Below are 25,672 nucleotides of genomic sequence, written 5' to 3'. Positions count from 1 at the left end.
CTCTGCTGACGTGTGTGTGTGTGTGTGTGTGTGTATTTTTGACTGGGCGAACACAAGCTCCTGCTGCTCCTCTCAAAGTTTTGTTTTATTTTTGCCTTTTTTCACTTCTTGTCTTCAGGAGGAACACAGTGGAGATGAAAGATTTAGAAAGACGGCGGATGTTGTAGAGAAAAATGTCACCTCGCCCCCCTTTGGCAGCTTTTTCATTGCTGCTACGTGAACCAATGCAGCTAGTTTAGCTAACAAGACGTTACTACAGACCAGAGACAGACAGACAAACAGACTAAAACACACAAAACAGCAGTTACAACGCAAGCTAACAACATTAAACCGACTAAAACCAGGTGGGGAGTTCCGGTCCTCTGAAATGATGCCAACACAGAAGTAACTTAAAACTGCATTCTATCAAAAGGCCACCAGGGGGCGACCGTTTTGGTGTCAAAAGGACTTCCGTCTCTATACAAGTCAATGGAGAATTCACCAACTTCTCACTTGATTTCTAACCTCAGTAAACGTTTTCAAAATGTGTTTATGGTCTCAATCGCTAGTTTAAAGCCTTCTTCAATGCAGTATGATGTTCATTTGGGACATTTTGGCCTCCCTGATTTTATATGTGACGATAAAGCAGGGTATGCATTAGGGCGTGGCTACGTCGTGATTGACAGGTTGATTGGTTCACAGGTTCAGGAGGGCGCCTCATGCTCCTCCTGATGCCCATATAAGTAGAATCCGGGTTTTTATTTTTCCCAGCATGCACCTGAAATTTTCAAGATGGCGCTGCTCAGATCCGATACTATTGGCCTCAACACGGAAACCTTCACGAACTCTGCAGCTCTACGGAGCTTTTTAGCCTCTTCAGCCTCCTCCACACATATTCTTGAAAATGTAGATTTTTCTGTATGACTGTGTAGGATTTTAAAAACAAGGCAGGCGTCATTGTACAGTCTGAGATTGTCTTATACTTATGAATGATGTTACAGTGGTGATATCTGTGGGGTTTCTTGTCCTGGATTTGAAGTGCTTGTTTATTGAGGGATTTGAGCTGATTTATTGGAGTTATTCCTGTCTGTCTCAATTGACAGGTTGGGATGAATGAATCTGAAGTTGGCCAGACCAAACTTCATGGTATGGACGATCTTCTTTATGTGTGTTTTTGTGGCTGCTCTGGTCAGTTAATGGATGGATGATCGGTTTGTTTAAGAGTCTCCAGGTCACAGCAGACATTTGTTTATACAGGATTTTCTATCTTTTCTTCAGTTTTGGCGCTTTTCCTCCTCAGTAGGAAGAAAAGATCCTGTCAGATTCAGCAACACTGATGAATCTATGTCATGTAAAACTCTGTACAACCTAGTTTAATTTTCTTTCAGTGTTTTTATGGTGTTTTTTGAGTTTATGTGTCCCTGAATGGATTGAAGTGGTGGGTGTTTTTAATTGCAAAGACTGGCACTAATGGTGCTGGAGGAAACATATTTTTGGGGGCGACAGCGTAAAGATTTTCACTAAAAAACTAATTAATGAAATTTATCACAGTGAAAACAGGAATACCCATTAAACACCAACAGAGTCTGTGAGTTTACTGCTTTATTTAGTGGTTTTAATTAGCTGTTTGTTGCAGGTCAATGCGCCTCCTCTCAGACTTTAAACTCCGCTGTCAGACTCATCGTGAAAGCTTTAATCAAACTGTTAAATTGATCTTTTCCTTGTCATTATACTGTTATAAATTAACCAAATAAGTAATGTTGTTCTTCTCTCTCCTGCAGGTGATGAGTGGTACCTGTGCAGGTTGACTCTGAGCATGCCCAGTCAGGCCGACCTGCAGTGGACGATGTTTCCTTCGCCTTACCTGAGTGCCGTCGGTCCAGACGCCACACCTGGCTCTATAGTGTACCGCTTGTCGGCACGGCAACGAGATGGGACGCTGGGACAGATGCAGTTTATGCTTCTGGATGGTGAGTGTTTATTTAGTTTAAATTTTATAATCTATATTAGGGATGTGACCAATTATATAGATAGATAGATAGATGGAAAAATGTTTAAAAAACTAAAAAACGTATTACTAAAAGTACCCAAAATTTGCACTAATAAAACAAATATAAATATACTTATATATGCAATATCTGCTGTAATATGTTTTTTGTTTGATTTTTGTGAGATTAATTCGAATCAGAGCGAACAGATGTGATGAAATCTTGTGTCCATTGAGAATAAACAACCTTAAATCGACTATAATGTAACAGAAATGACATAAAATAGTAAAACTAAAGCTTTTTCTTCATTATCATCATGTTAAGGTGTTTTCTTTAGTATGAAAAGCTCATGTTGCAGATTTAACAAAACGTAAACAAATAGAGGCACAAAAAAGGTTTAAGTTTTATTTATTTTCAGTCAATGTTGTGAAAACTTATCTTGAAAGTCAGTTAAATTGGATGAAAAATTAAAAACAACCAAAAGATCTTTTTTAAAATAAACATCTCAAACCAACTTTATTTTCATCTGAACCTCTTTAAGCAGTTGCACGTCTTTTATTTAGACTCAGTGTCTCTACTTTGTTTGGAGGTGTAGTGTAATTACAGTTCATTCTTTATTATTTGGTTATTAAGGGAAAAAGCAGAGTTTAATGTAAAGTAAAGAGACACATTACACTGCAAAGCTTTTATTTATTAAAACATTTCATCCACAGTTCATAAAAAGACGTCTTAAGATCTAAATTTGCTCCTTTGTTGTGATTATTTTAACATACCGATTGATCTCAATGCGACACAGTTCCCGTTTATCACCCACAGACACCAAAACCTGATCCGTCGTTTTATTCCTGAAACCTGTGATATGTGTTATCGCCTCTTATCTTCCTGCCTGTATCTGTAATTAGGTCCGCTGCTCCGCGAGGCACTGTGTGACAAACCTGTTTTGTTCAAAAAGGACCGATTTATAAATAAAATTTGACTTGTTGAATTTCAATTACCGTCAAGTGGGAGAGGGGAGAGAAAAACGCACATAAACGGCACGGAGCAGCGCTGTTAATCGCTCCCTGGGGCAAAGAAAGCTCCCAGATTCGGGAATAATAGGAAAGTCTCTGGAGAGGCAGCGGGTGGGAGGGTGGGCGGATGGGCGCCGGTGGCTGTGGATTTTTATTTTTTTTATTATTTTTTTTTATAGAAAAGAAGAAGAGGATAAAGGAAGGAGTGGAGAGATATTTTGAGAGCTAATTTCTAATGCGTCCATATTAAGAGCCTCTGACTTCCCTTTGGCGTTATGTGTGACTACATGTGTACCAACGAATAATCCAATAATTTACATTAAAAAAAAAGGTTTTTAATATCATGCCAGTATGGAAATAAATTCACTCGGTGTGTGTGTGACGCTAATTAGTGGCATTAATGTGATTTTACTCCGTTTCAGGATGTTAAGTTTACAGTTTGTGTTTGAGAGACGGGACAGAGGAGTTTAATGTGCTGCAAAATTATCATTATTATAAGATTTTTATTTAATAATATCTACACAAGGGTCTCTTTTCTTCTGTATTATACTAATTAACAGTTATTACTAAAGAAAGGAGAAAGACTGAGCGTATTAAAAGTATATTAAAGCCTAAATTGTTAGTTAGGTGTAGTTTTATCCATCGTTTTCTGCTCAGGCCTCAAATTTAGAAAAGTTGCTGCAGGAACATGTGTCTGTTTCATAGACTGTATATAAAAAATGGACGTAACATCCGTGACGTCACCCATTGGTTTATGGACTGCTGCCCGGAGGCCAATAGTATCGGATCTGTGCACCGCCATCTTGAAAATTTTCAGGTGCATGCTGGGAAAAATAAAAAAAGGGATTCTACTCATACGGGCATCAGGACGGGCATGAGGCGCCCTCCTGAACCTGTGAACCAATCAACCTGTCAATCACGACATAACCTTTTGATAGAATGCAGTTTTAAGTTACTTCCTCGTTGGCATCATTTCAGAGGACCGTAGCCACGCCCTAATGCATACCCTGCTTTATCGTCACATATAAAATCAGGGAGGCCAAAATGTCCCAAATGAACATCATACTGCATTGAAGAAGGCTTTAAACTAGCGATTGAGACCATAAACACATTTTGAAAACGTTTACTGAGGTTAGAAATCAAGTGAGAAGTTGGTGAATTCTCCATTGACTTGTATAGAGACGGAAGTCCTTTTGACACCAAAACGGTCGCCCCCTGGTGGCCTTTTGATAGAATGCAGTTTTAAGTTACTTCAGCGTTGGCATCATTTCAGAGGACCAGAACTCCCCGCCTGGTCTGGTTACAGGTTTTTATCGTTGTCGGAGAATTAAAGGTTAGGAAAAAGATACGGAAGTGATGAAGAGTCAAAAAGCATTCTTCTTCTGTACTTGCACTTCTTAATATTTTGCGTGCATTAGTTGCATTCACACTGAGAAGTATGGAAACATGCAGCACTATGATGAATACCTGGATGGTTTCACTCAAAACAGTAAAAAAAATTGAGTGTGAAACTATGGACACTTTTCGCCCTCAACAAGAACGCGAACACTAGCTTGCAAACTAGCCAATCATCATTTCCGGTAGGTGGATTGGAAACCCAGTTAATAACCTTCTTCATCCTCTCATGTTAGACTGAGACTCACTATCGCCTCTTGAGGTACAACGTGGTATTACAAGATAGAAATAACTTGAAACACAGACATAAAACACATATTGTTCTCATCATTCAGTGTGATTTACAGTTCCTGAGGGACCATCATTACCTCTGATGTCCATCACTAGTAAACCTCCATAAATCTGCGTAGAAATCAAGAAAAAAGAGTCTGCAGAATCTGCTTGAGAATCATCAGATTTTTAAGTTTTCTTCAGTATCAAAATAATCTGGTGATAGTTGTCTGTACGTTCGTGGCTGCAAAAAGGAGCCACTAACAGCTAATCCAGTAGACATTTAATGGAGACTATTTGACAGATATTGGCTAAAATCAGATAACATGAAGACTTAAGGCGCTTTCACACCAACAGCAGTTAATGCGCACTAAACAGTCCATTCGGACCAAAAGCTCTTAGTTGGGTTTGTTTTCGTTGGTGTGAAAGCATCAATCGCACTCGGGTGCGCACTAAATCAAGTGGACCGAAACCTCCAAAAAGAGGTGGTCTCGGCCCGCTTGACTCCGCACCAAATGCCGACCTACTGGAAGATGAGGGGACGTCAATCGGACCAATTTTGATTCGTTTGCAGGTGTGAAGGCGGACCACACCGGTCTGTATGCTACATAGTAACAATTTTACTGCCTGGTGCGGACCAAATAATCCAACTAGTGGTGTGAAAGCGCCCTTACATACTTTTATAACATCTGATCAGCTTTATTATGGGATCTTCCTTCACTTCAGATGGGATTTAAATTAGAGGACGAACAGTAAATTCATAGAAAAAAAGTAGGTAGTTTCACCTTTAATTATAACTGGGTTAGACTGGATTAAAATCACTGACCAGCAGCAGGAGATGTTAAACTCACTCCACCTCTCCTACAGACATAAATCCAGTCTAAATGAGGCTAAAGACAATAAAAAGTTGAAATTCCATCTGCAGAAACTAGCAGACACACAGATGAACTCTGAGTGTTTGTGTGTCGCTTCTTCAGAAAAATCCTCCACAAATAGAGGCGGCAGCAGGAGATGATTGACAGGTTGGATGCAGCTGTTGCTGGTTCAAAACCCTCTGGTCAACAGCTGGGCTCCTCCATTTCTCATCTTTCTTTATCTTCCTCTCTGCCTCACCATCGTTTCCTCTCCTCCCCCTCTTCATCCTTCTATCTTCTTTCTTTCTTTGCAGCATTCTCTCTCTTTCTTCACCCAGGGGGGACGTGGGTAAAAAACGAACCAACTCTCTTCCTCTGAGTCTTCAAAGAGTGTTAACCAGCTCACAAACACACGCACACACACACACACACACACACACACACACACACACACACACACAAATAAACACACATACACACAGAAATAAACACAGAAATAAACACACATGTTGCTCCAGCTGGCAGAAGCAGTTTTACTTTCAACACACACGCATACACACAAATAAACATACACACACACACACACACACACACACACACACACACACACACACACACACACACACACACAGCAGCCCTCCAGCCCCAATTTGCCTTGTTTGGATTTTCATAACTGTACAGCTGTGAATCTGTCTACAGCATCAAGTTATAACTTCTCAATAAAAGCTTTTAACTACTTTCTTGGTTTCTTGTGAATATCTGACATGTTAAACTGAGACTGAGGCTTTTTAACTCATGAGAAATGTTGATTTTTTTTTAGTTAAACAGATAATTAGTGATTATACTGAGGTGTAACAGTCATAATGATATTAAAAACTCTCACATACAAGACAAAAATGCTCTTCAACTGTACTTCTTCTTCTCTCCTCTCTGCCTCCTTCTAGGTGGCGAGGAGTGCTTCGAGGTGGATCATCGCTCCGGTGAGATCAAGACTACGGGGCGACCTCTGACCCCCAGTAAGGAGTACCTGGTGAGGGTGCAGGCGGTAGACGGGCGCGGCTACAAAGGCCTTCCCGCCATAGTAGCCATCCTGGCGGGCTACCGGCCGCCACAGTTCACCAACGCCACCTACAGCCTGAGCGTGCTGGAGAACACGCCCGTCAGTCAGCCGTGAGTCACCAGTCTGAAAAACAGTTTTAGTGCTTTCAAATAAGTTGATTCGTGCTTTATATCACATGATTTACGTCCAGGAAGGAGGAAAAAGGCAGGAAAGGAGGGAGGAAGAAGGAAGGAAGGAAAGGAGGGAGGAAGAAGGAAGGAAAGGAGGGAGGGAGGAAGGAAGGAAGGGAGGGAGGGAGGAAGGAAGAGATAACAAACGTATTGTATCTTATTGTAACGTCTAATCATATCTTACTGTATCTTATCTTATTGTATTGTATCGTATTAGCTTATCATATTTTATCATATTATTGTATTATCTTATCGTATCACTATCGTATCTTATCGTATTATCTTATCGTGTCATCTTATCTTGTCTAATCATATCTTATTGTATCGTATCACGTCGTATCATCTTATCGTATTGTAACGTCTTATCGCATCTTATCATATCGTGTCATATCTTATCGTATTGTCTAATCTTATCATATTGTATTATATTATTGTATCGCATCATATTGTATCATCTTATCTTATCTAATCTTATCTTATGTTATCGTAGCTTAGTTCATTTCATACTTTTGTCCACCTAAATATCCGATCTTGTCGTACGATACCTGCTGGTAGTAACTACAGCAGTATTAAACGTTTTCATGGTTTTGTTTAGCATTGTGTTAGCAGTAATACCGCTAGCACTAATACCACTAGCATTAATACCGTTAGCAGTAATACCGTTAGCACTAATACCACTAGCATTAATACCGTTAGCAGTAATACCGTTAGCAGTAATACTGCTAGCACTAATACCGCTAGCACTAATACCGTTAGCACTAATATCGCTAGCACTAATACCGTTAGCAGTAATACCGCTAGCACTAATACCGCTAGCAGTAATACCGTTAGCAGTAATACCGCTAGCACTAATACCATTAGCAGTAATATCGCTAGCACTAATACCGTTAGCAGTAATACCATTAGCAATAATACCGTTAGCACTAATACCACTAGCAGTAATACCGTTAGCAGTAATACCGTTAGCACTAATACCGCTAGCAGTAATACCGTTAGCAGTAATACCGCTAACACTAATGTCGTTAGCACTAATACCGTTAGCAATAATACCTTTAGCACTAATACCGCTAACTCTAATACCACTAACACTAATACCGTTAGCAGTAATACTGCTAGCGCTAATACCGTTAGCAGTAATACCGCTAACACAGAGGAAAGAACCAAAGAACTGAACCAGCTGAAGCCACCATATTAAGACTGCAGAAGAATAATTGTTCAAATCAAACATTTCTACAATAAATGAGTTAAATGACTCACTAATGAACACTTAGAGCAGCGTTTCCTCCTAGTCGTGACTCCTTTTCATGCCAAAGCACAGGTGTCACTCCTCCCATTAAAACATAAATACTGTTCATGTGCAGAGTTAATGTTCTGCACCATTACTCCACCTTTGATGTTGTGGAAATGTAATAATTAGACCTTTAAGACTATTTGAGGCACCTCTGGCCTATATGATGTTCTTCTCAAGTGTAAATATGCAAGAACGCTGCTCTACAATCTCCACACACACACACACACACACACAAGAGAATACGAACACACATGAACACACACAACGAGGGACATAATGGAGGCACAGACACACATAACACGCATGCAGAAATACAGAAATACACACACAGACACCCACACACACTGCTCACAGGGTGGCATGGATACTTGGATATTAATATAATGTGGTTTGCGCCAGCAGCCCGGAGGGATTCACACACACACACACACACAGACACACACACACAGACACACACACACACACACACACACACACTCCCCTTCATGTTTATCCAGACCCTCGCTTTTAATAAATATTTGAATTTGCCACACTTTCAAATTCTCAGCCTCAGGCCACACTCATACATCTGGGTCCTCTTCCACCCCCACCTCCTCCTCCTCCTCCCCCCGTCCTTCCCCACATCTCTTCATCCCTCCTTCCTCTTCCTCCTCTTCCTCTTCTTCTGCTCCCTCCTTCCTTCCACCTCTCCTTCTCGTTCTTCATCTCTTTTGTCTCACTCTACAGGGCTCATCTTTTCATGCATCACATGACGTGCAAAGCCAAAGAGCTGGCTGTGAAAATACACACACACACACACACACACACACACACACACACACACACACACACACACACACACAGATGCCATTTCCAGAGTGTCTGAGGCGCTGGAATGTAATGATGTTTCTGTTAATACAGAAGGACAAAGACAAAGACAGCTGAGAAAAAACTACTAACACTAACAATACCAAATGTAATACAACAAAAACGACCAAAACCAGCAGTTTAATAACATAATACACATATTTAAAAGGCTTTAAAGAGGCTGTGATGAAGCACGATATGCACTTACAGACAGATTCTGTGTTCAAATCACATACTTCTATGTAGTACACTGTATACTTACTTGTGTAGTGTGCACATTTCCACAGGTTAGTGTTGTCTAAGATCAAACATTTAAACTTAAAGCGATGGTTCGGTGTAATTTTCGACCTAGCGTCATATGCACCATGACGTCTATCTAATCACCGCCTCAGCCTTTTTTTTAAATTTGGTTGCAAACTGGTGGAGTGAGAGCCATCAGCCAAATGGCTTAGTACAGGCGCTAACGGACCCACCAGAGTATCTCGTAAATTACTCCACTAATAATTGGATTGCTGGATTGGTGTCAAACTTCTACAGTAGTACAAATAGGGTCTTTACTCATAAATCCATGCATTGGAAAGTTTGTAAGTACACCAGGAGTTTATTAAAATAAACATTTACCTGCTGGATTTTACTCTGCTGCTACTGCTAAAGCTGTAAACATCTCACGGGATCACTGAAATCCCGTGTGGTCGCGCGAGATCCCGCACAGCACATCTAAAGATCTGTGCGGGGTCTCGCTCGACCACACGGGATTTCAGTGATCCCGTAATATATGTATTCAGTAGCATGTTAAATGTCCTTTTCTTGCACTGGGAGGAGCAAAGATGTGAGGAAGAGACGGGATACATTACTGCACATAAGCACTATATGTATATAGGCATTCAATTAGGGTTTAATTACATAGCCTTGTTAAGAAAACAGCACTTTATATTCCAGTTAAACCCTTTATTAGCCTCACTCTGTCCTCTCTCTCTGTATGTGTGTGCAGTGTTTCGTTGGTCCAGGCCGTCTCCTTCCAGAAGAAGACTCTGTCCTACATGCTGCTGGTGAATCCCGGGAATCTGTTCAGCATCAACCAGGAGAGCGGCGCCCTCAGCCTCACCCGGACCGTCGACTACGAGAGCGGACACAACCTGCACATGCTGCAGGTCCGAGCCTCCGAGACCGACACCGGCCTCAGCAGCGTGGCCGAGGTACGCTCACACACACACACAAACACACATACACAGACGCACACATATACACAAATGTAGCAGTAATTCAACCATAGACTATATATAAGAAATGGACGTAACATCCGTGACGTCACCCATTGGTTTGTGGACTGCTGCTCGGAGGCCAATAGTATCGGATCTGGGCAGCGCCATCTTGAACATTTCAGGTGCATGCTGGGAAAAATAAAAACAGGGATTCTACTTATATGGGCATCAGGAGGAGCATGAGGACGGAGCGGGGGAGGGTGCGAGGGCTGGATCTACCACAGTCTACACCGGCAACCTGGTGATGCTAACCAAGTTAGCTGTTACGACTATAACCACAAAACTCCGGAGAAAACTGTCGATGTGAAACAAGTTCACGGCTATTTCCTGCAGTCTATCTGTCCGCGCTCCTGAACCTGTGAACCAATCAACCTGTCAATCACCACGTAGCCACGCCCTAATGCATACCCTGCTTTATCGTCACATATAAAATCAGGGAGGCCAAAATGTCCCAAATGAACATCATACTGCATTGAAGAAGGCTTTAAACTAGCGATTGAGACCATAAACACATTTTGAAAACGTTTACTGAGGTTAGAAATCAAGTGAGAAGTTGGTGAATTCTCCATTGACTTGTATAGAGACGGAAGTCCTTTTGACACCAAAACGGTCGCCCCCTGGTGGCCTTTTGATAGAATGCAGTTTTAAGTTACTTCCACGTTGGCACCATTTCAGAGGACCGGAGCTCCCCGCCTGAATTCAACACATCTGGATACACAGTCTTGGATCTGATAGAAAAACGATGCAGAGAGACGAGATTAGAATTTGATATCATCATTTATTTCTTTGTTTCTTATCTCAAATACTGCATCTGAAATAATCCAGAGAGTCTGACCCTCAGTGTCCTCTGGATGTGATCGTGGTTCAGCTCTGCTCAGGCGGACTGACAACAAAAAAGCTGCAGGGAATTCACAATCAAGCGTCCCCAGTTTGATGAACCAAATTCAATCTTACACAACATGTTTGTCGATGAATGAATCATTAATTAAAAAAAGAAAAATCAAACTCTATTGTTCAGCTTCACCACAGCGGTCCCTGCAACTCCCTGAACTCTGTCCCTGACTGGTTCAAGTTCATCTGAATGTTACAAATGCATAAAACATGCATTTAGATCAGTGGTGTCAAACTCATTTTAGTACAAGGGCCAGAAAACAGCCTAATTTGATCTCAAGTGAGCCAAAGCAGTAACCTATAAATCCGGGGTGTCAAACATACGGCCCGCAGGCCAGAACCGGCCCACTGGATAACTTTGCATGTCTCAGGAGTTAAAGTTAAACTGTGAGGAGCCGACTTCATATAAAATGCTGCTTCAGAGATTTTTCCACCTTGACCATGAATACACTTCTCTGAAAAAACAATAAATACAATATCATGGTCATATTAAAATCATTCATATATTAGACATCAATCAGCTGCCTCGGTGCAAAATAGTCTGTAAGAGACTGAAACATCATATTGTTGAATTTGCTCATTTTTCTTAAGACTTCTCAGGCTACATGAAGGTTGGACTATCTAAATCTAAATCAAGGGTGTCAAAAATACGGCTCGCGGGCCTAAAGTATTACAGTAAAGTTATATATATACACGGTCGCCCATAAAGTTGGAATAATTTAGTTTTCAGACACATTCCTCTTTTTATTTTCTATTTATACACATCAGTAATCACCTTTGACCAGGTATAATGAGATTGATCAATACAATGTTGAGAATATTTACACTTTATCTATCAAGAATAAATCACATTGTCACAATCATTTCATGGAAAGAGGTACAAAATATTTTATTCCAACTTTATTGGCGACTGTGCAGATGGTTTATTATAGTAAAGTTATAATTATGTATTATTTATAGGTTATTACGCAATGGTTTTACTTTTCTGGCCCACTTGAGTTAAAATTAGGCTGTATGTGGCCCTTGAACTAAAATGATAAATAATATATAATATGTACAATATAACTTTACTATAATACTTTAGCTCCTGAAACCTGCATCATACTATGCAAAGTTATCCAATGGGCCGGATTGGACACCTCAGCGGGCAGGTTCTGGCCCACGAGCCTTATTTTTGACACCCTTGATTTAGATTTAGATAGTCCAACCTTCACCTAGACGTTTTTATGTGTCGTAAAACACGTCAGGTGGGGAATCTTTTAATGCAGCGATGCTTCTGTCGCATCTTTTCCTGCAGAGCAGAAGTCATTTCAACCTCTGAGGATTAATCACACATCCATCTCACACTCGAGTTCATGTGACATCATGTGTTGCATCAGAGTATTAAAGTGTGAATCAGTGTCAAAGCACCGAGGACACGAAGGAAGGACAGTGATATCACAGCTCCGCTTCTCCTGATACATAAATACATAAATACACACCAAACATCCACAGCTGCAGAGGAAGAAGTACTCAGTGAAGTAAAAGTACTGCAGTATTATGAGTGATGTAGTATGCAGTATTACAGTAAAAGTACTGCAGTATTATGAGTGATGTAGTATGCAGAATTACGGTAAAAGTACTGCAGTATTATGAGCGATGTAGTATGCAGTATTACAGTAAAAGTACTGCAGTATTATGAGCGATGTAGTATGCAGTATTACAGTAAAGTACTGCAGTATTATGAGTGATGTAGTATGCAGTATTACAGTAAAAGTACTGCAGTATTATGAGTGATGTAGTATGCAGTATTACAGTAAAAGTACTACAGTAAAGTACAAGTACCTCAAACTGTACTACAGTAAAGTACAAGTACCTCAAACTGTAATACAGTAAAGTACAAGTACCTCAATCTGTACTACAGTAAAGTACAAGTACCTCAAACGGTACTACAGTAAAGTACAAGTACCTCAAACTCTACTAGAGTAAAGTACAAGTACCTCAAACTCTACTAGAGTAAAGTACAAATACCTCAAACTGTACTACAGTAAAGTACAAGTACCTCTCAGCTGTAGTTAAATACAGAACATAAAGTACTTAGTTACTTTGACCGCTGCTCTTCGGTCACAGACTCACATCCTAAAGACTCTCTGACCCTCGGCTGCTGAACACGCCGCTCTCTGCTGGAAACTCATGAATTTCAGATGAGACAGAGTGCTGCCGCTGAATCAGACGTGATGCAACTGTTTCGTTTACTGTTTATGCCGCCCGTGTGTTGGTTATGCGTGTGTGAAACTAAACACACGCCGCCTGTTTTCGCCTCGTTTCCAGCTGCGTCCTGCATGAAGCTCACGATGAAAAAAACTCACAGCGGATCAAAGCTGCGTTAAAAAAAAAGCTCAGCGATCACATCTGATCACTTTTCCGATCAGCGGCTCTGTTGATGTTCTTTTTTCAGCATTATGGATTAACTGTGTGGGTGCAACACACACACACACACACACACACACACACACACACCATCACACAGTAGAGTGCTAAGTGCAGAAACCTGGCAGCTAAGTACTGACTCTCATTCTCACAGCTTCTCAGGCTTCAGCAGATAACACATACATCTGTTCACTTTAACACACACACACACATGCACACACACACACACACACACACACACACACACACACACACATGCACACACACACACGCACACACACACACCTACAGAACTCCATTATCACCTGCTCTCTCTGTTTCCAGATGGTTGGTACAGACAGAGAATAGCTGTTAACTACCAGCGTCCCCTAAAGGCCTCTGCTGCTCTATAAACTCAGCTGTGTGTGTGTGTGTGTGTGTGTGTGTGTGTGTGTGTGTGCGTGTGTGTGTGTGTGTGTATTAGCCAGGTGTGTAGTAGAAAGCCTCGTCCTCTTTCTTCTCTTTGTGTAGCATCAGCAGTTTGTGTTGCCTTCAGCTTTTACAGGCGTTTAACTTTACAGACTGTAGACTTTATAATATATTAAGACTCATTGAAGTTTAAACTCACTGCACATAAAGTTTTAGTTTGAATTATTATGTTAATGATGAACTCGTGCAATTAACGAGTAACCTGCCGACTTGTGTGTGTGTGTCTGTTTGTGACATGCTTTTGCAGCTTCACACACACACACACACACACACACACACACACACACTCTGGACTGGAATAAAATCACTGACCAGCACAGGTCATTTTAACCCCGTAAAGTCTGAAACATCAAATAACTCCCAGAAGTGTTTATTGGACTTTCTGACAAATCAATTAAAAATGAATGAATTAACACCTTGCATCTATGAGTTTTGTTTTGCAATTTATTTTTCATATCATGTTTTTAAAAAAAGAAAAAAGCATATATTGAATACAACATTTTTAAGGTCCTCCATAGAGCTCAACATGACATAATGCAATAACATGACAGATTAGCAGAAGAATTAGCCTCTATAGCTGCTGTATCTAATCTGATTCACACATTTTCAACAGGAATTTAACATAAAATAAGATACTAAATATTTAGTAATTTAGCATTGCATCAATTTAGTAACTATTCCTTTTGAAGTATCACTAACTATTTCAATGTTTTTCTTACCTAAAACAACCGTCAGGCTTCAAAATTGTGTCTCACTGATTGACAACGTTGAAATAAAAGGTCCCCTGGTGGTTTATCTGTGTACTACATGTATCTGATCCTAGATCCAGGTTTTTACTCTGATGATGTAATGCTCTCTAAAACTCATGGATCACATATGATTCATTAGGATGTTTACAGGTGTTAAAAATATCTTAAAAGTCATTACATTTGATTTCAAAAAGCTTCTTAATAAAGAGTTATTGTGTCTTTAATCTATCTATGTTAAAAAATATGAGTGTGTAGCTCAGGACTCGACATGATTCACCTGTTGGGTCTAAAGTGAAAATAAATAAGAGTTTTTCTCTAAATAGTTTGCAGGAGCAGCCGTGCATCCAGAATCTGTTATTACTGAGCAGGTGGTGCAGAGCTCAGGTGGTCACCGGTTAAATCAGGCTTTACTGGGAATCGGGGGGAAAATAACGGTGAGGTTTTGAGCTCCAGCGGGTCGGGATAGTGGGTGAAGTGGACGGGAACGAGGAGGCGGGGGTGGGGGGGTGGTGTGTGGCAAGGTGAAGGATTTGGGCTGCTGCAGAAGGTTTAAAGGAGAGAAAGTGACGAGAGAGGAAATGGGTTTCTCTCCTGCAGCTGGAGACATTTGTCTTCATATTGTTTGCATGACTTATTTATTTATTTATTTATTTATTTATTGTCAGGAAAGTCTCTCCAACTAATAACCCCCCCCCCCCCCAAAAAAAAAAAACAACTTCCAAACCTGCTGATTCTGAGTAAAGTTTTGTGGGAGAAAGTCGACCTAAAAACCTTCCAGACAAGTTTTTAAACTGGAAATCATGCAAAGATATTCCAGTAGAGCCCCAGAATATAAATATAGAGCTGGAGATGTGAAGAATGTTTTATTTAATAGAAAGAGACGCTAACTGTGAGACGCCCCCTACAGGTCGTCGTCCATATTACAGATGAGAACGACTGCACACCTGAGTTCCTTCACTCCATTTATACCAGAGACAGCGTACCTGAGAGCATCGCACCTGGAACCTCCCTGCTGCAAGGTAACACACACACACACACACACACACACACACACACACACACGCACGCATATGCATACACACACACACGCACGCACATGCATACACACACGCACACACGCACATGCGTACATACACACACACGCACGCACATGCATACACACACGCACGCACATGCATACACAAACACACACACACGCACATGCACACACACACACACGCACGCACATGCATACACACACACACGCACACACATACACACACACACACACACTTACACACATGCACACACACGCACGCACATGCATACACACACACGCACATGCATAGACACATACAAACAGGCTGATCTGTTGAGTAGTTTCTGATAAACTATTTGCCCTCAGTCAGTGAAGGCAACACTATCACATCACACCTGTGGGTGTATTATACTGTGTGTGTGTGTGTGTGTGTGTGTGTGTGTGTGTGTGTGTGTGTGTGTGTGTGTGTGTGTGCGTGTGTGTGTGTGTGTTAGAGACATCTGTCATAGCTGCTGGTGGCTGGTTGAGATCAAACAGTCTGACTTCAGCGAGGCTTTGCTCTTATTAGGCAGACAGCCAGCGACAGACACACACACACACACACACACACACACACACACAGATGCATACACACACACACAAACATACATACATACATACATACAGACACACACACATGATGTATTTATAAAATATCTCTCCTCTTTCCTCTTTCTCTTCCTCTTCTGTCTCATCACCAACTCTTCATCTCTCCCTCCTCTGATTTTTCCTCCTTTTTTTCCCTGCTTATCCTCTCCTCTTTCACCTCTTCTCTCCATCTTCTCCTTCTCCACCATCTCTCCTCTCTCTCCTCCTCCTATCCTCTCTTCTTGTCCCCCCTTCCCCTCCACTCCCTCTCTTTTCTGTCCTCCTCCTCCACCTTTCTATTGTCTTCTCTTCCTCCTTTATCTCATCCCCCACTTCTTCTCTCCACCTTCCTCCTCTTCTTTCCCTCTATTCCTCTTCCTCCACCTCATCTGTCTTAATCTCCTCTTCCTGCTCCTCCTCCCTCTCCTCTTCCTCCTCATCTTCCTTTTCCTCCTCCTTCTTTTCATCCTCCTCTTCCTCTCCCTCCACATCCTCCTTGTCCCCCTCCTCCTCTTCCTCCACCTCCTCCTCCCACTCCTCCTCCTTATCCTTTTCTTCCTCCTCCCCCTCCTCCTCTTCCTCCCCCTCCTCCTCTTCCTTCTCCTCTCCCACCTTCCTCCTCTCCTCCTCCTCCACCTCATCTATCTTAATCTCCTCCTCCTCTTCATCCTGTTCCTCCTCCTCCTCCTCTTCCTCCTCCTCCTCTCCTCCTCCTCCTCTTCCTCTTCTCATCCTCCTCAGTTCTGGCCCGTGACTGTGACTCCGCTGTGAACTCGGAGCTCTCCTACTTCGTCCACGGCAGCGACTTCGACATCACGTCGGGGGGCGTCGTCAGCCCCGCCCGTCGCCTTGACTACGAGCGGCCCAATCACGTCTACGAGTTCGTGGTGGTCGCCGTGGACGCGGGAACGCCCCCTCGCACGGGCACCGCCTCCGTCCGCATCCGGGTAGCCAATAGCAACGATGAGTCGCCCGTCTTCTCCCAGAGCGTGTAGGAACAGTTTTTAACTTCTTCTTCTCTCTCGCTATCTTTCTTTGTCTCTCTCTCTCTCTTTCGCTCTCTCTGTCGCTCTCTCTGTCTCTTTCTCTCTCTCTCTCTCTCTTTATCTCTCTCTCTCTTTCACTCTCTCTGTCTCTATCTCTCTCTCTTTTTCTCTCTCTCTCTCCCTATCTTTCTCTCTCTCTCTCTTTCTCTCTCTCTGTCTCCCTATCTTTCTCTCTGTCTCTTTCTCTCTCTCTCTTTCACTCTCTGTCTCTCTCTCTCTCTCTCTCTGTCTTTCTCTCTCTCTGTCTTTCTTTCTCTCTCTCTCTCTCTCTCTCTCTCCCTCTCTCTCTCTCTTTCTCCCTCTCTCTCTCTCTCTCTGTCGCCGTCTCTCACCAACAATCTGCTAATAACATTTTTTTTATTCAGTCTATTTTTAATGCCTCCATTTTCCTCCATCTCCATCTGTTTTCACTCCGTCTTCACCTCTCCTCTCGCTCCTCTGTCTGTCACCTTCACACCTTTTTTACTGGCGTCTATTGAACTCCTTCACAGCATTTGTTATGTCTGTTTTTAAATATTACCTCATTTCAAACTTTTCTTCTTCTTTCTTTCTCATTTTGTCTCTCTGGTTAACTTTTCTTTAACCGCACTTACCGAGAAAAAAATGGAGGTTACATTTGAAGTTTTAATATTTAACATGTTACTGAATACATATATTGCTGTTTTTAATTCTTTTAAATCAATATTTTTTTATATATTAAGTAAATAAATCATGATGTGAGCTTATTTGGAGCACACATGGAGCTTAAATGGAGTCTCAGTACCAATTAAACCCACTTTATTCATCAAATATCTTTATTTTATATTCCAACATCTACATGAACTAATGAATACATTTTCAAATGAGAGATGGAGGGAATGAAGGAAGGAAGGGAGGACAGAAGGAAGGAAGGAAGGGAGGACAGAAGGAAGGAAGGGAGGACAGAAGGAAGGAAGGACAGATAGAGGGAATAAAGGAAGGAAGGAAAAAAGGAAGGAAGGAAGGATGGACAGAAAGAAGGAAGGAAGGACAGATGGAGGGAAGGAAGGAAGGAAGGAAGGACAGAAGGGAGGAAGGAAGGAAGGAAGAAATGAAGGACGGACAGATGGAAGGAAGGAAGGAAGGGAGGAAGGAAGGACAGATGGAGGGAAGGAAGGAAGGACAGAAGGGAGGAAGGAAGGAAGGAAGGAAGGAAGGAAGGGAGGGAAGAAGGGAGGAAGGAAGGACAGAAGGATGGAAGGAAGGAAGGAAGGGTAGAAGGAAAGGAGGAAGGAAGGAAGGAAGGAAAGAAGGGAGGGAAGAAGGGAGGACAGATGGAAGGAAAGAAGGAAGGAAGGAAGGAATGAAGGACAGATGGAGGGAAGGGAGGAAGGAAGGAAAACATTGGTTAGAAAATTAGAAAAGTCATCAAATGTAATAAGTTACATTACTTTGATGAAGTCATTGAAATAGTTACATTACTTATTAAGTAACTAGTAATCAGTAATCTATTACATTTCCACAGTAACCTTCCCCACGTTCATACATCTCATCTTCTATTTTCTTGGATCTTTAACCCAACTCGATGATATGTTTCTACCTTCCTCTCCGTCAGTTATAAGACGTTCCTCAGTGAAGACGCCGGTCCAGAAACGCTGGTCGCCATCGTCCACGCCAACGACCCGGACGGAGATGCCGTCTCCTACGCCATCACCGGGGGCAACGAGGACAGCAACTTCCTGCTGGACAACCAGAAAGGTGAGGGGGGGGGAATAGACTCTCAAACATCTCTCCCTCCTCTGGTTTTTCCTCCTCTTTCTCCTCCTTTTTTTCCCTGCTCATCTTCCTCTCTCACCTCTTCTCTCCATCTTCTCCTTCTCCACTATCTCTCCTCTCTCTCCTCCTTTCGTCTCTTCTTGTCCCCCCTTCCCCTCCACTCCCTCTCTTTTCTGTCCTCCTCCTCCACTCTTCTCCTCTTCCTCCTTTATCTCATCCCCCACTTCTTCTCTCCACCTCCCTCCTCTTCTTTCCTTCTTCTTCCTCCTCTTGTATATCATTTCTCCCACCTTCCTCCTCCTCTTCCTCCTCCACCTCATCTGTCTTAAACTCCTCTTCCTCCTCCTTCTCTTCCTCCTCGTTGCCCTCCTCCTCCTCTTCCTCCTCCTCCTTCTCTTCCTCCTCATTGTCCTCTTCCTCCTCCTCCTCCTCCTCCTCTCCTCCACCTCATCTGTCTTAATCTCCTCTTCATCCTCCTCATCCTTCTCTTCCTCTTCCTCCTCATTGTCCTACTCTTCCTCTTCCTCCTCCTCCTCCTCCTTATCCTCTCCTCCCCCTCATCTGTCTTAATCTCCTCTTCCTCCTCCTCCTCCTCCTCTTCCATATCCTGTTATTCCTCCTCCTCCTTCTCTTCCTCCTCATTGTCCTCTTCCTCATCTTCCTTATCCTGTCCTTCCTCCTCTTCCTCCTGTCCTCCACCTCATCTGTCTTAATCTCTTCTTCAACCTCCTCCTCCTTCTCTTCCTGTTCCTCCTCGTTGTCCTCCTCCTCCTGTTCCTCCTTATCCTGTTCTTCCTCCACCTCCTCCTTCTCTTCCTCTTCGTTGTCCTCTTCTTCCTCTTCCTCCTCTCCTCCACCTCATCTGTCTTAATCTCCTCTTCATCCTCCTCCTTCTCTTCCTCCTCCTCCTCTTCCTTATCCTGTTCTTCCTCCTCTTCCTAATCCTCTCCTCCACCTCATCTGTCTTAATCTCCTCTTCTTCCTCCTCCTTCTCTTCCTCTTCCTCCTCGTTGTCCTCCTCTTCCTCCTCCTCCTTATCCTGTTCTTCCTCCTCCTCTCCTCCATCTCATCTGTCTTAATCTCCTCTTCCTCCTCCTCCTCCTTCTCTTCTTCCTCCTCCTCCTCCTCCTCTTCCTCCTCTTCCTCTAGCTTTTTCCTTTAAGATTTTTAGTAAAACAACATCCTGCTGCTTTGAGCCTTAGAGGAGATGAAGATGTGAAGTTATTGGTGCTCGAGGAAACATCATGTCGTCATTAAAATCTAACGAGTCCATCGTCCAGGGAGCAGGAGCCAGATCTAATACTTTAATGTCTCGCTCTGAGAGTGTTGATGGACCGATATCTATAATAACATCTGCCTCAGAAAGAAGATTAATCATCATGGGAACATTTACCCTAACAGCTGATCTTAGATGTTAGGAAGGAAGGAAGGAAGAAAGAAGAAAGGACAGAAGGAAGGAAGGACAGAAGGAAGGAAGGACAGAAGGTAGGAAGGAAGGACAGATGGAAGGGAAGGAAGGAAGGAAGGACAGAAGGGAGGAAGGAAGGAAGGAAGGAAGGAAGGACAGAAGAAAGGACGGAAGGAAAAAGGAAGGAAGGACAGAAGGAAGGAAGGAAGGACAGAAGAAAGGAAGGAAGGAAGGAAGGACAGAAGGAAGGAAGGAATGACAGAAGGGAGGAAGGAAGGAAGGAAGGAAGGAAGGACAGAGGGAGGGAAGGAAGGAAGGACAGATGGAGGGAAGGAAGAAAGGAAGGAAGGAAGGAAGAAAAGAGTGGATGGACCGATATCTATAATAACATCTGCCTCAGAAAGAAGATTAATCATCGTGCATGTTGGGGCTGATTTGTGTTATAATAATAATAATAATATAAGTTTTTAATTAGTTTTAGTAAAACAAGAAAAATGTTGATTATTGGATTAAAAATCATAAAATGAGGCGATCTAGTTACATCAATTTCATGGTGGACAGTAACAGGATGTTTGTTTGTTTGCATTAGCATAAAAACATGCGTGTGACGCTTTTACACACACACACACACACACACTCACACACACACACACACACACACACAGTAAAGTGGTTGTTGCTGTGGTAACACGTATTTGGGGATAAAGCTTGGTAGCAATAACAAGGCCGGTGAACCCCCTAGAACGAACACACACACATACACACACACACACACACACACACACACACACACACACACACACACACATATACACACATAAATAAGAAAAAAACATGAATACATACAAATTATAATCACTAGAGCTCACACACACACACACTGTTCAGTGTTTCTGTTTTCCGGTTGAATCATTGTAAATATGTGTGTGTGTGTGTGTGTGTGTGTGTGTGTGTGTGTGTGTGTGTGTGTGTGTCTGAGACAAAGCGAGACTTTTTGAAGATAAACTTCAGCAGTGTGATGTGCAGTCATGTTTTGCATGTTTATCTTTGCATGCGTGTGTGTGTGTGTGTGTCTGTGTGTGGGTTTGTCTTTCTAAGCCTCTGTGTGTGCGTGTGTGTGTGTGTGTGTGTGCGTGTGTGTGTCACCTTATCACCCAGCATGCACTGCTCCGCTGCTCTGCCACACGCACGCACAAACAGATATAAACATGAACATTTGCACATAAATGATATATTAAGACTCTTTCTGTGTCACACACACACACACACACACACACACACACACACACACACACACACACACACACACACACACACACACACACACACACACACACAGAGGCGGCAGATGGCCTTTGGCTTGCTCGGCTGTTCTGCTTTGTCACTTCAAAGCGTTGTGAAGTATTTTCATGTAGATGTGTTCGCTCCCTCCCAGCCTCCGTGTCTCTATTCATGTTGCTACCAAAGCTGCTTATTTGTTTGTTTGTTTGCTCCGCTGCTCTGTTATGTTAATGAGGAAGTGATTGTTAGCGCACAGAAATATGACATTTGTTTTTAGGCCTGAGTCAGAATAATGCGGAGCGAGGTTTTCTCTTTTTTTTTTTTTTTTTTTGCAGGCTGACGTGAGGAAAGGCCTTCAGAGCTTCACATCTACACTGTGTTTTAGCTCAGCATGCTTATTATCACACTGTTGCTGTTTCAGAAGATGGGAAACATAATAATAATAAAGTCAAACATGTCTCTCAATATATGATTTAATATCTCACTTTTTCATCTCTTATGCAAAAACTGTGTTTAATGAACTATGAAAAGCTTCTTCTTCTCTTCATTCTGCAACCTGAGCAGAAGAAGTTAAAAACACTTTCTCTCCTAAAATTTTACACATTAACCTTTGTGTCGTCCTCCCAGGTCAAATTGACCCGTCTGTTTTGACTGTTCCTCCCTTCCTTCCTTCCTCCCTCCCTCCTTCTCTCTTTCCTTCCCTCCTTCTTTCCTTCCTTCCTCCCTTCCTCTTTTCCCTTTTCCCTCCATCAGTCCTTCTTTTCTTCCTTCCTCCCTCCTTCTTTCCTTCCTGCCTTCCTTCCTCCCTCCCTTCTTTCCTCTGTCCTTCCTTCTTCCTTCCTTCCTCCCTCGCTTCCTCCCTTCTTTCCTCTGTCCTTCTTTCCTTCCTTCCTCCCTACCTCTTTTCCTTTCTCCCTCCCTCCCTCCTTCCTTCTTGTCTTCTACTCGCTGTATATGAAGGCGTGTAACCCTCCTTCCTCTCTCCCTCCTTTCCTTCCTTCTTCCTCCCTTCCTTCTTTCCTCCCTCCTTTCCTTCCTTCTTCCTCCCTTCCTTCCTTGACTCGAGGACAACAGGAGGGTTAAATCAGTCTATAAAAAACGGGTTATTCTCATTCTGCAACCTGAGCAGAAGAGGTTAAAAACACTTTCTCTGCTATATTTTACATTTTAATTCATGTAACTGGACAGATGAATACTCTTTACATGCAGCATGTGAGCAGCCATGAAACTTCAATGCTTTATTATTAAACATGCAGCAGAATTTGCTCTCTAACATTAAATGATGAAACTGATGTGAAGATGTTATCAGCAGCTGCAGAGCGACACTCGTTCATTAAGACTTTAACAGTAATATACATTAAAATCCATCAGAGAGAGAGAAAGATCTGAGACACACTATTAGAGTCCATTAGAGTGTTCTCGTTAAAGATGACGGATGTTGGGTCTCTTTAAATTTAAATTAAAGAGTTCAGTCTAGACCTGCTCCGTGTGAAAAGACTTGTATAAATAAAGTTGTATATTTCTGTGTGTGTTTAGGCATCATTAAGCTCCGACGGAGTCCACCTCCCAGACTGAAGGGACCAAAGTACGTCCTGAACATCACGGCCACAGACGATAACGCGTCCGGCGGTCCGTTTCCTCTCAGCAGCTCCGCCCAGGTCATCGTAGGAATCAACGACATCAACAACAACAAGCCTGTCTTCCAGGAGGTGAATAAACCCGTCACACCCCGAAATAATGCAATACTACTGCAAATACTACTGCAATACTACTGCAATACTACTGCAATACTACTGCATTACTACTGCAATACTACTGCAATATTACTGCATTACTACTGCAATACTACTGCATTACTACTGCAATACTACTGCAATATTACTGCATTACTACTGCAATACTACTGCATTACTACTGCAATACTACTGCAATATTACTGCATTACTACTGCAATACTACTGCAATATTACTGCATTACTACTGCAATACTTCTGCACTACTACTGCAATACTACTGTAATACTACTACTACTGCAAATACTACTACTACTACTACTACTGCAATACCTCTGCACTACTACTGCAATACTACTGCAATACTACTTCAAATACTACTTCAAATACTACTGTAAATACTTCTGCAATGCTATTGCAATACTAATGCAAATACTACTGCAATACTAATGCAAATACTACTGATAATACTACTGCAAATACTAATGCAAATACCACTGCAATACTACTGCAGTACTACAGTATTACTACCAGTGTTAGTACTACTACTTCTGAGGTTTACAGCAGCAGAAATGTCCCAAGCATTTCATTTTAGTTTCGTTTCATTGCTCTGATGATTTCTTCTCTCAGTGTCAGAACTACAGTCTGAACGCGGCGGTGTTGGAGAACCAGCCGCCGGGCTCGTTCGTGCTGCGCGTCCAAGCCCACGACGACGACATGGGCGTCAACGGAGACGTCAAGTACGGCATCATGCACAGAGACGGGGTGTCGTCCGGGTTCGACATCGATCCCGACACAGGTAGGTCGGATGTGAGCCAGACTTTCAGATCTGTCTCGGTCAAGGTATAGAAATGCCAGGTGTGACCGTATCCATGGTAACGTCAGGGTTCGAGGTCTATTTCAGTCAGAAAGAGAGAGAGAGATATTTCGCTGCTCATTACATGGACTAACACACAGCAGCTCACTACATGCAACAACTGCATCATGTAGATCACTGCAACAATTAATTACAAAACTGAAATATGAAGTCAAAAATTATGAAGACCACAGAGAGAGATTTCACTGGACGTAACTTGGCCCAACATTTACACACACAACAGCTCACAAATTTCGGCACAATTAGGCTCTACCAAGTTGCAACAAGAAATATTTTATTTTCGCTCATTAAAATATGAAAGTATGACAAGCATACACACACATAGAGAGAGAGAGAGAGAGAGGAGATTTCACTGTGCATTGCTTAGTCCAACTCATGCAACAGCCCACAATTATGCCGTATGAAGTAGAGTATTAGGGTCATATATGTTAAAAAAATAAATAAATACTGGCCTGGAGGAGGGGGTTATATTTAGAGAAAAAAAACAGTATTTCTCAGATTAAAGTCGTAAATTTGCAGTTGGCTATTCTCCAACATTATAAAGTCGCAAATTTACCAGAAAAAATAAGGTGTTTTATTTTGCCAAGCAACAAGGCATGACAGCGCGTACCACAGCAAAATAGCCTAATATAAAATGTAACTTGAACCCAGTGTAACGTGGATCTCGTGTAACGTGGATCTCGTGTAACGTGGTTCTCACCCTCTCCCTCTCTTCCCTCAGGTGTGATCACCACGGCGGTGAGTTTCGACCGGGAGCGTCAGCGGGAGTTCACGCTGTCGGTGACGGCCACCGATCAGGCCGAGGAGCCGCTGATCGGAATCTGTCAGATCACCGTCGTCATCGCCGACCAGAACGACAACGACCCCAAGTTTGAAAACAGCCGCTACCAGTGTAAGTACTACTGCAATAATACTAGAATACTACTGCAGTACTACTGCAAATACTACTGCAGTACTACTGCAGTACTACTGCAAATACTACTGCAAATACTACTAGAATACTACTGCAGTACTACTGCAAATACTACTGCAATACAACTGCAAATACTACCACAATAGGCTACTACTGCAGTACTACTGCAATACTACTGCAAATACTACTACAATACTACTGCAATACTAATGCAAATACTACTGCAAATACTACTACAATACTACTGCAAATACTACTGCAAATACTACTGTAAATATTACTGCAATACTACTGCAGTAGTACTACAATACTACTGCAAATACTACTGCAGTACTACTACAATACTACTGCAGTAGTACTACAATACTACTGCAAATACTACTGCAGTACTAC

General features: G+C 42.3%; 1 protein-coding gene across 1 annotated transcript in view; it reads left to right on the top strand.

Annotated features, from left to right (window-relative positions):
• The first annotated feature begins 1,088 nt into the window (after positions 1 to 1,088).
• si:dkey-22o22.2 (putative neural-cadherin 2) overlaps positions 1,089 to 25,672 on the top strand; it is a 96,588-nt gene continuing 72,004 nt past the window's right edge. The window contains 10 exon segments of the mRNA XM_062423195.1: positions 1,089 to 1,125; positions 1,761 to 1,949; positions 6,441 to 6,666; positions 9,855 to 10,059; positions 15,550 to 15,661; positions 17,029 to 17,278; positions 18,907 to 19,049; positions 23,293 to 23,465; positions 24,120 to 24,288; positions 25,088 to 25,258. Of these exon segments, the coding sequence (XP_062279179.1) occupies positions 1,089 to 1,125; positions 1,761 to 1,949; positions 6,441 to 6,666; positions 9,855 to 10,059; positions 15,550 to 15,661; positions 17,029 to 17,278; positions 18,907 to 19,049; positions 23,293 to 23,465; positions 24,120 to 24,288; positions 25,088 to 25,258 (1,675 nt within the window).

This window comes from Scomber scombrus, chromosome 7 (assembly GCF_963691925.1).
Source record: "Scomber scombrus chromosome 7, fScoSco1.1, whole genome shotgun sequence".
Classification (NCBI taxonomy): Eukaryota; Metazoa; Chordata; class Actinopteri; order Scombriformes; family Scombridae; genus Scomber; species Scomber scombrus.
Note: the sequence above shows the minus strand (reverse complement) of the source record. Positions and strands in the feature narration are given on the sequence as shown.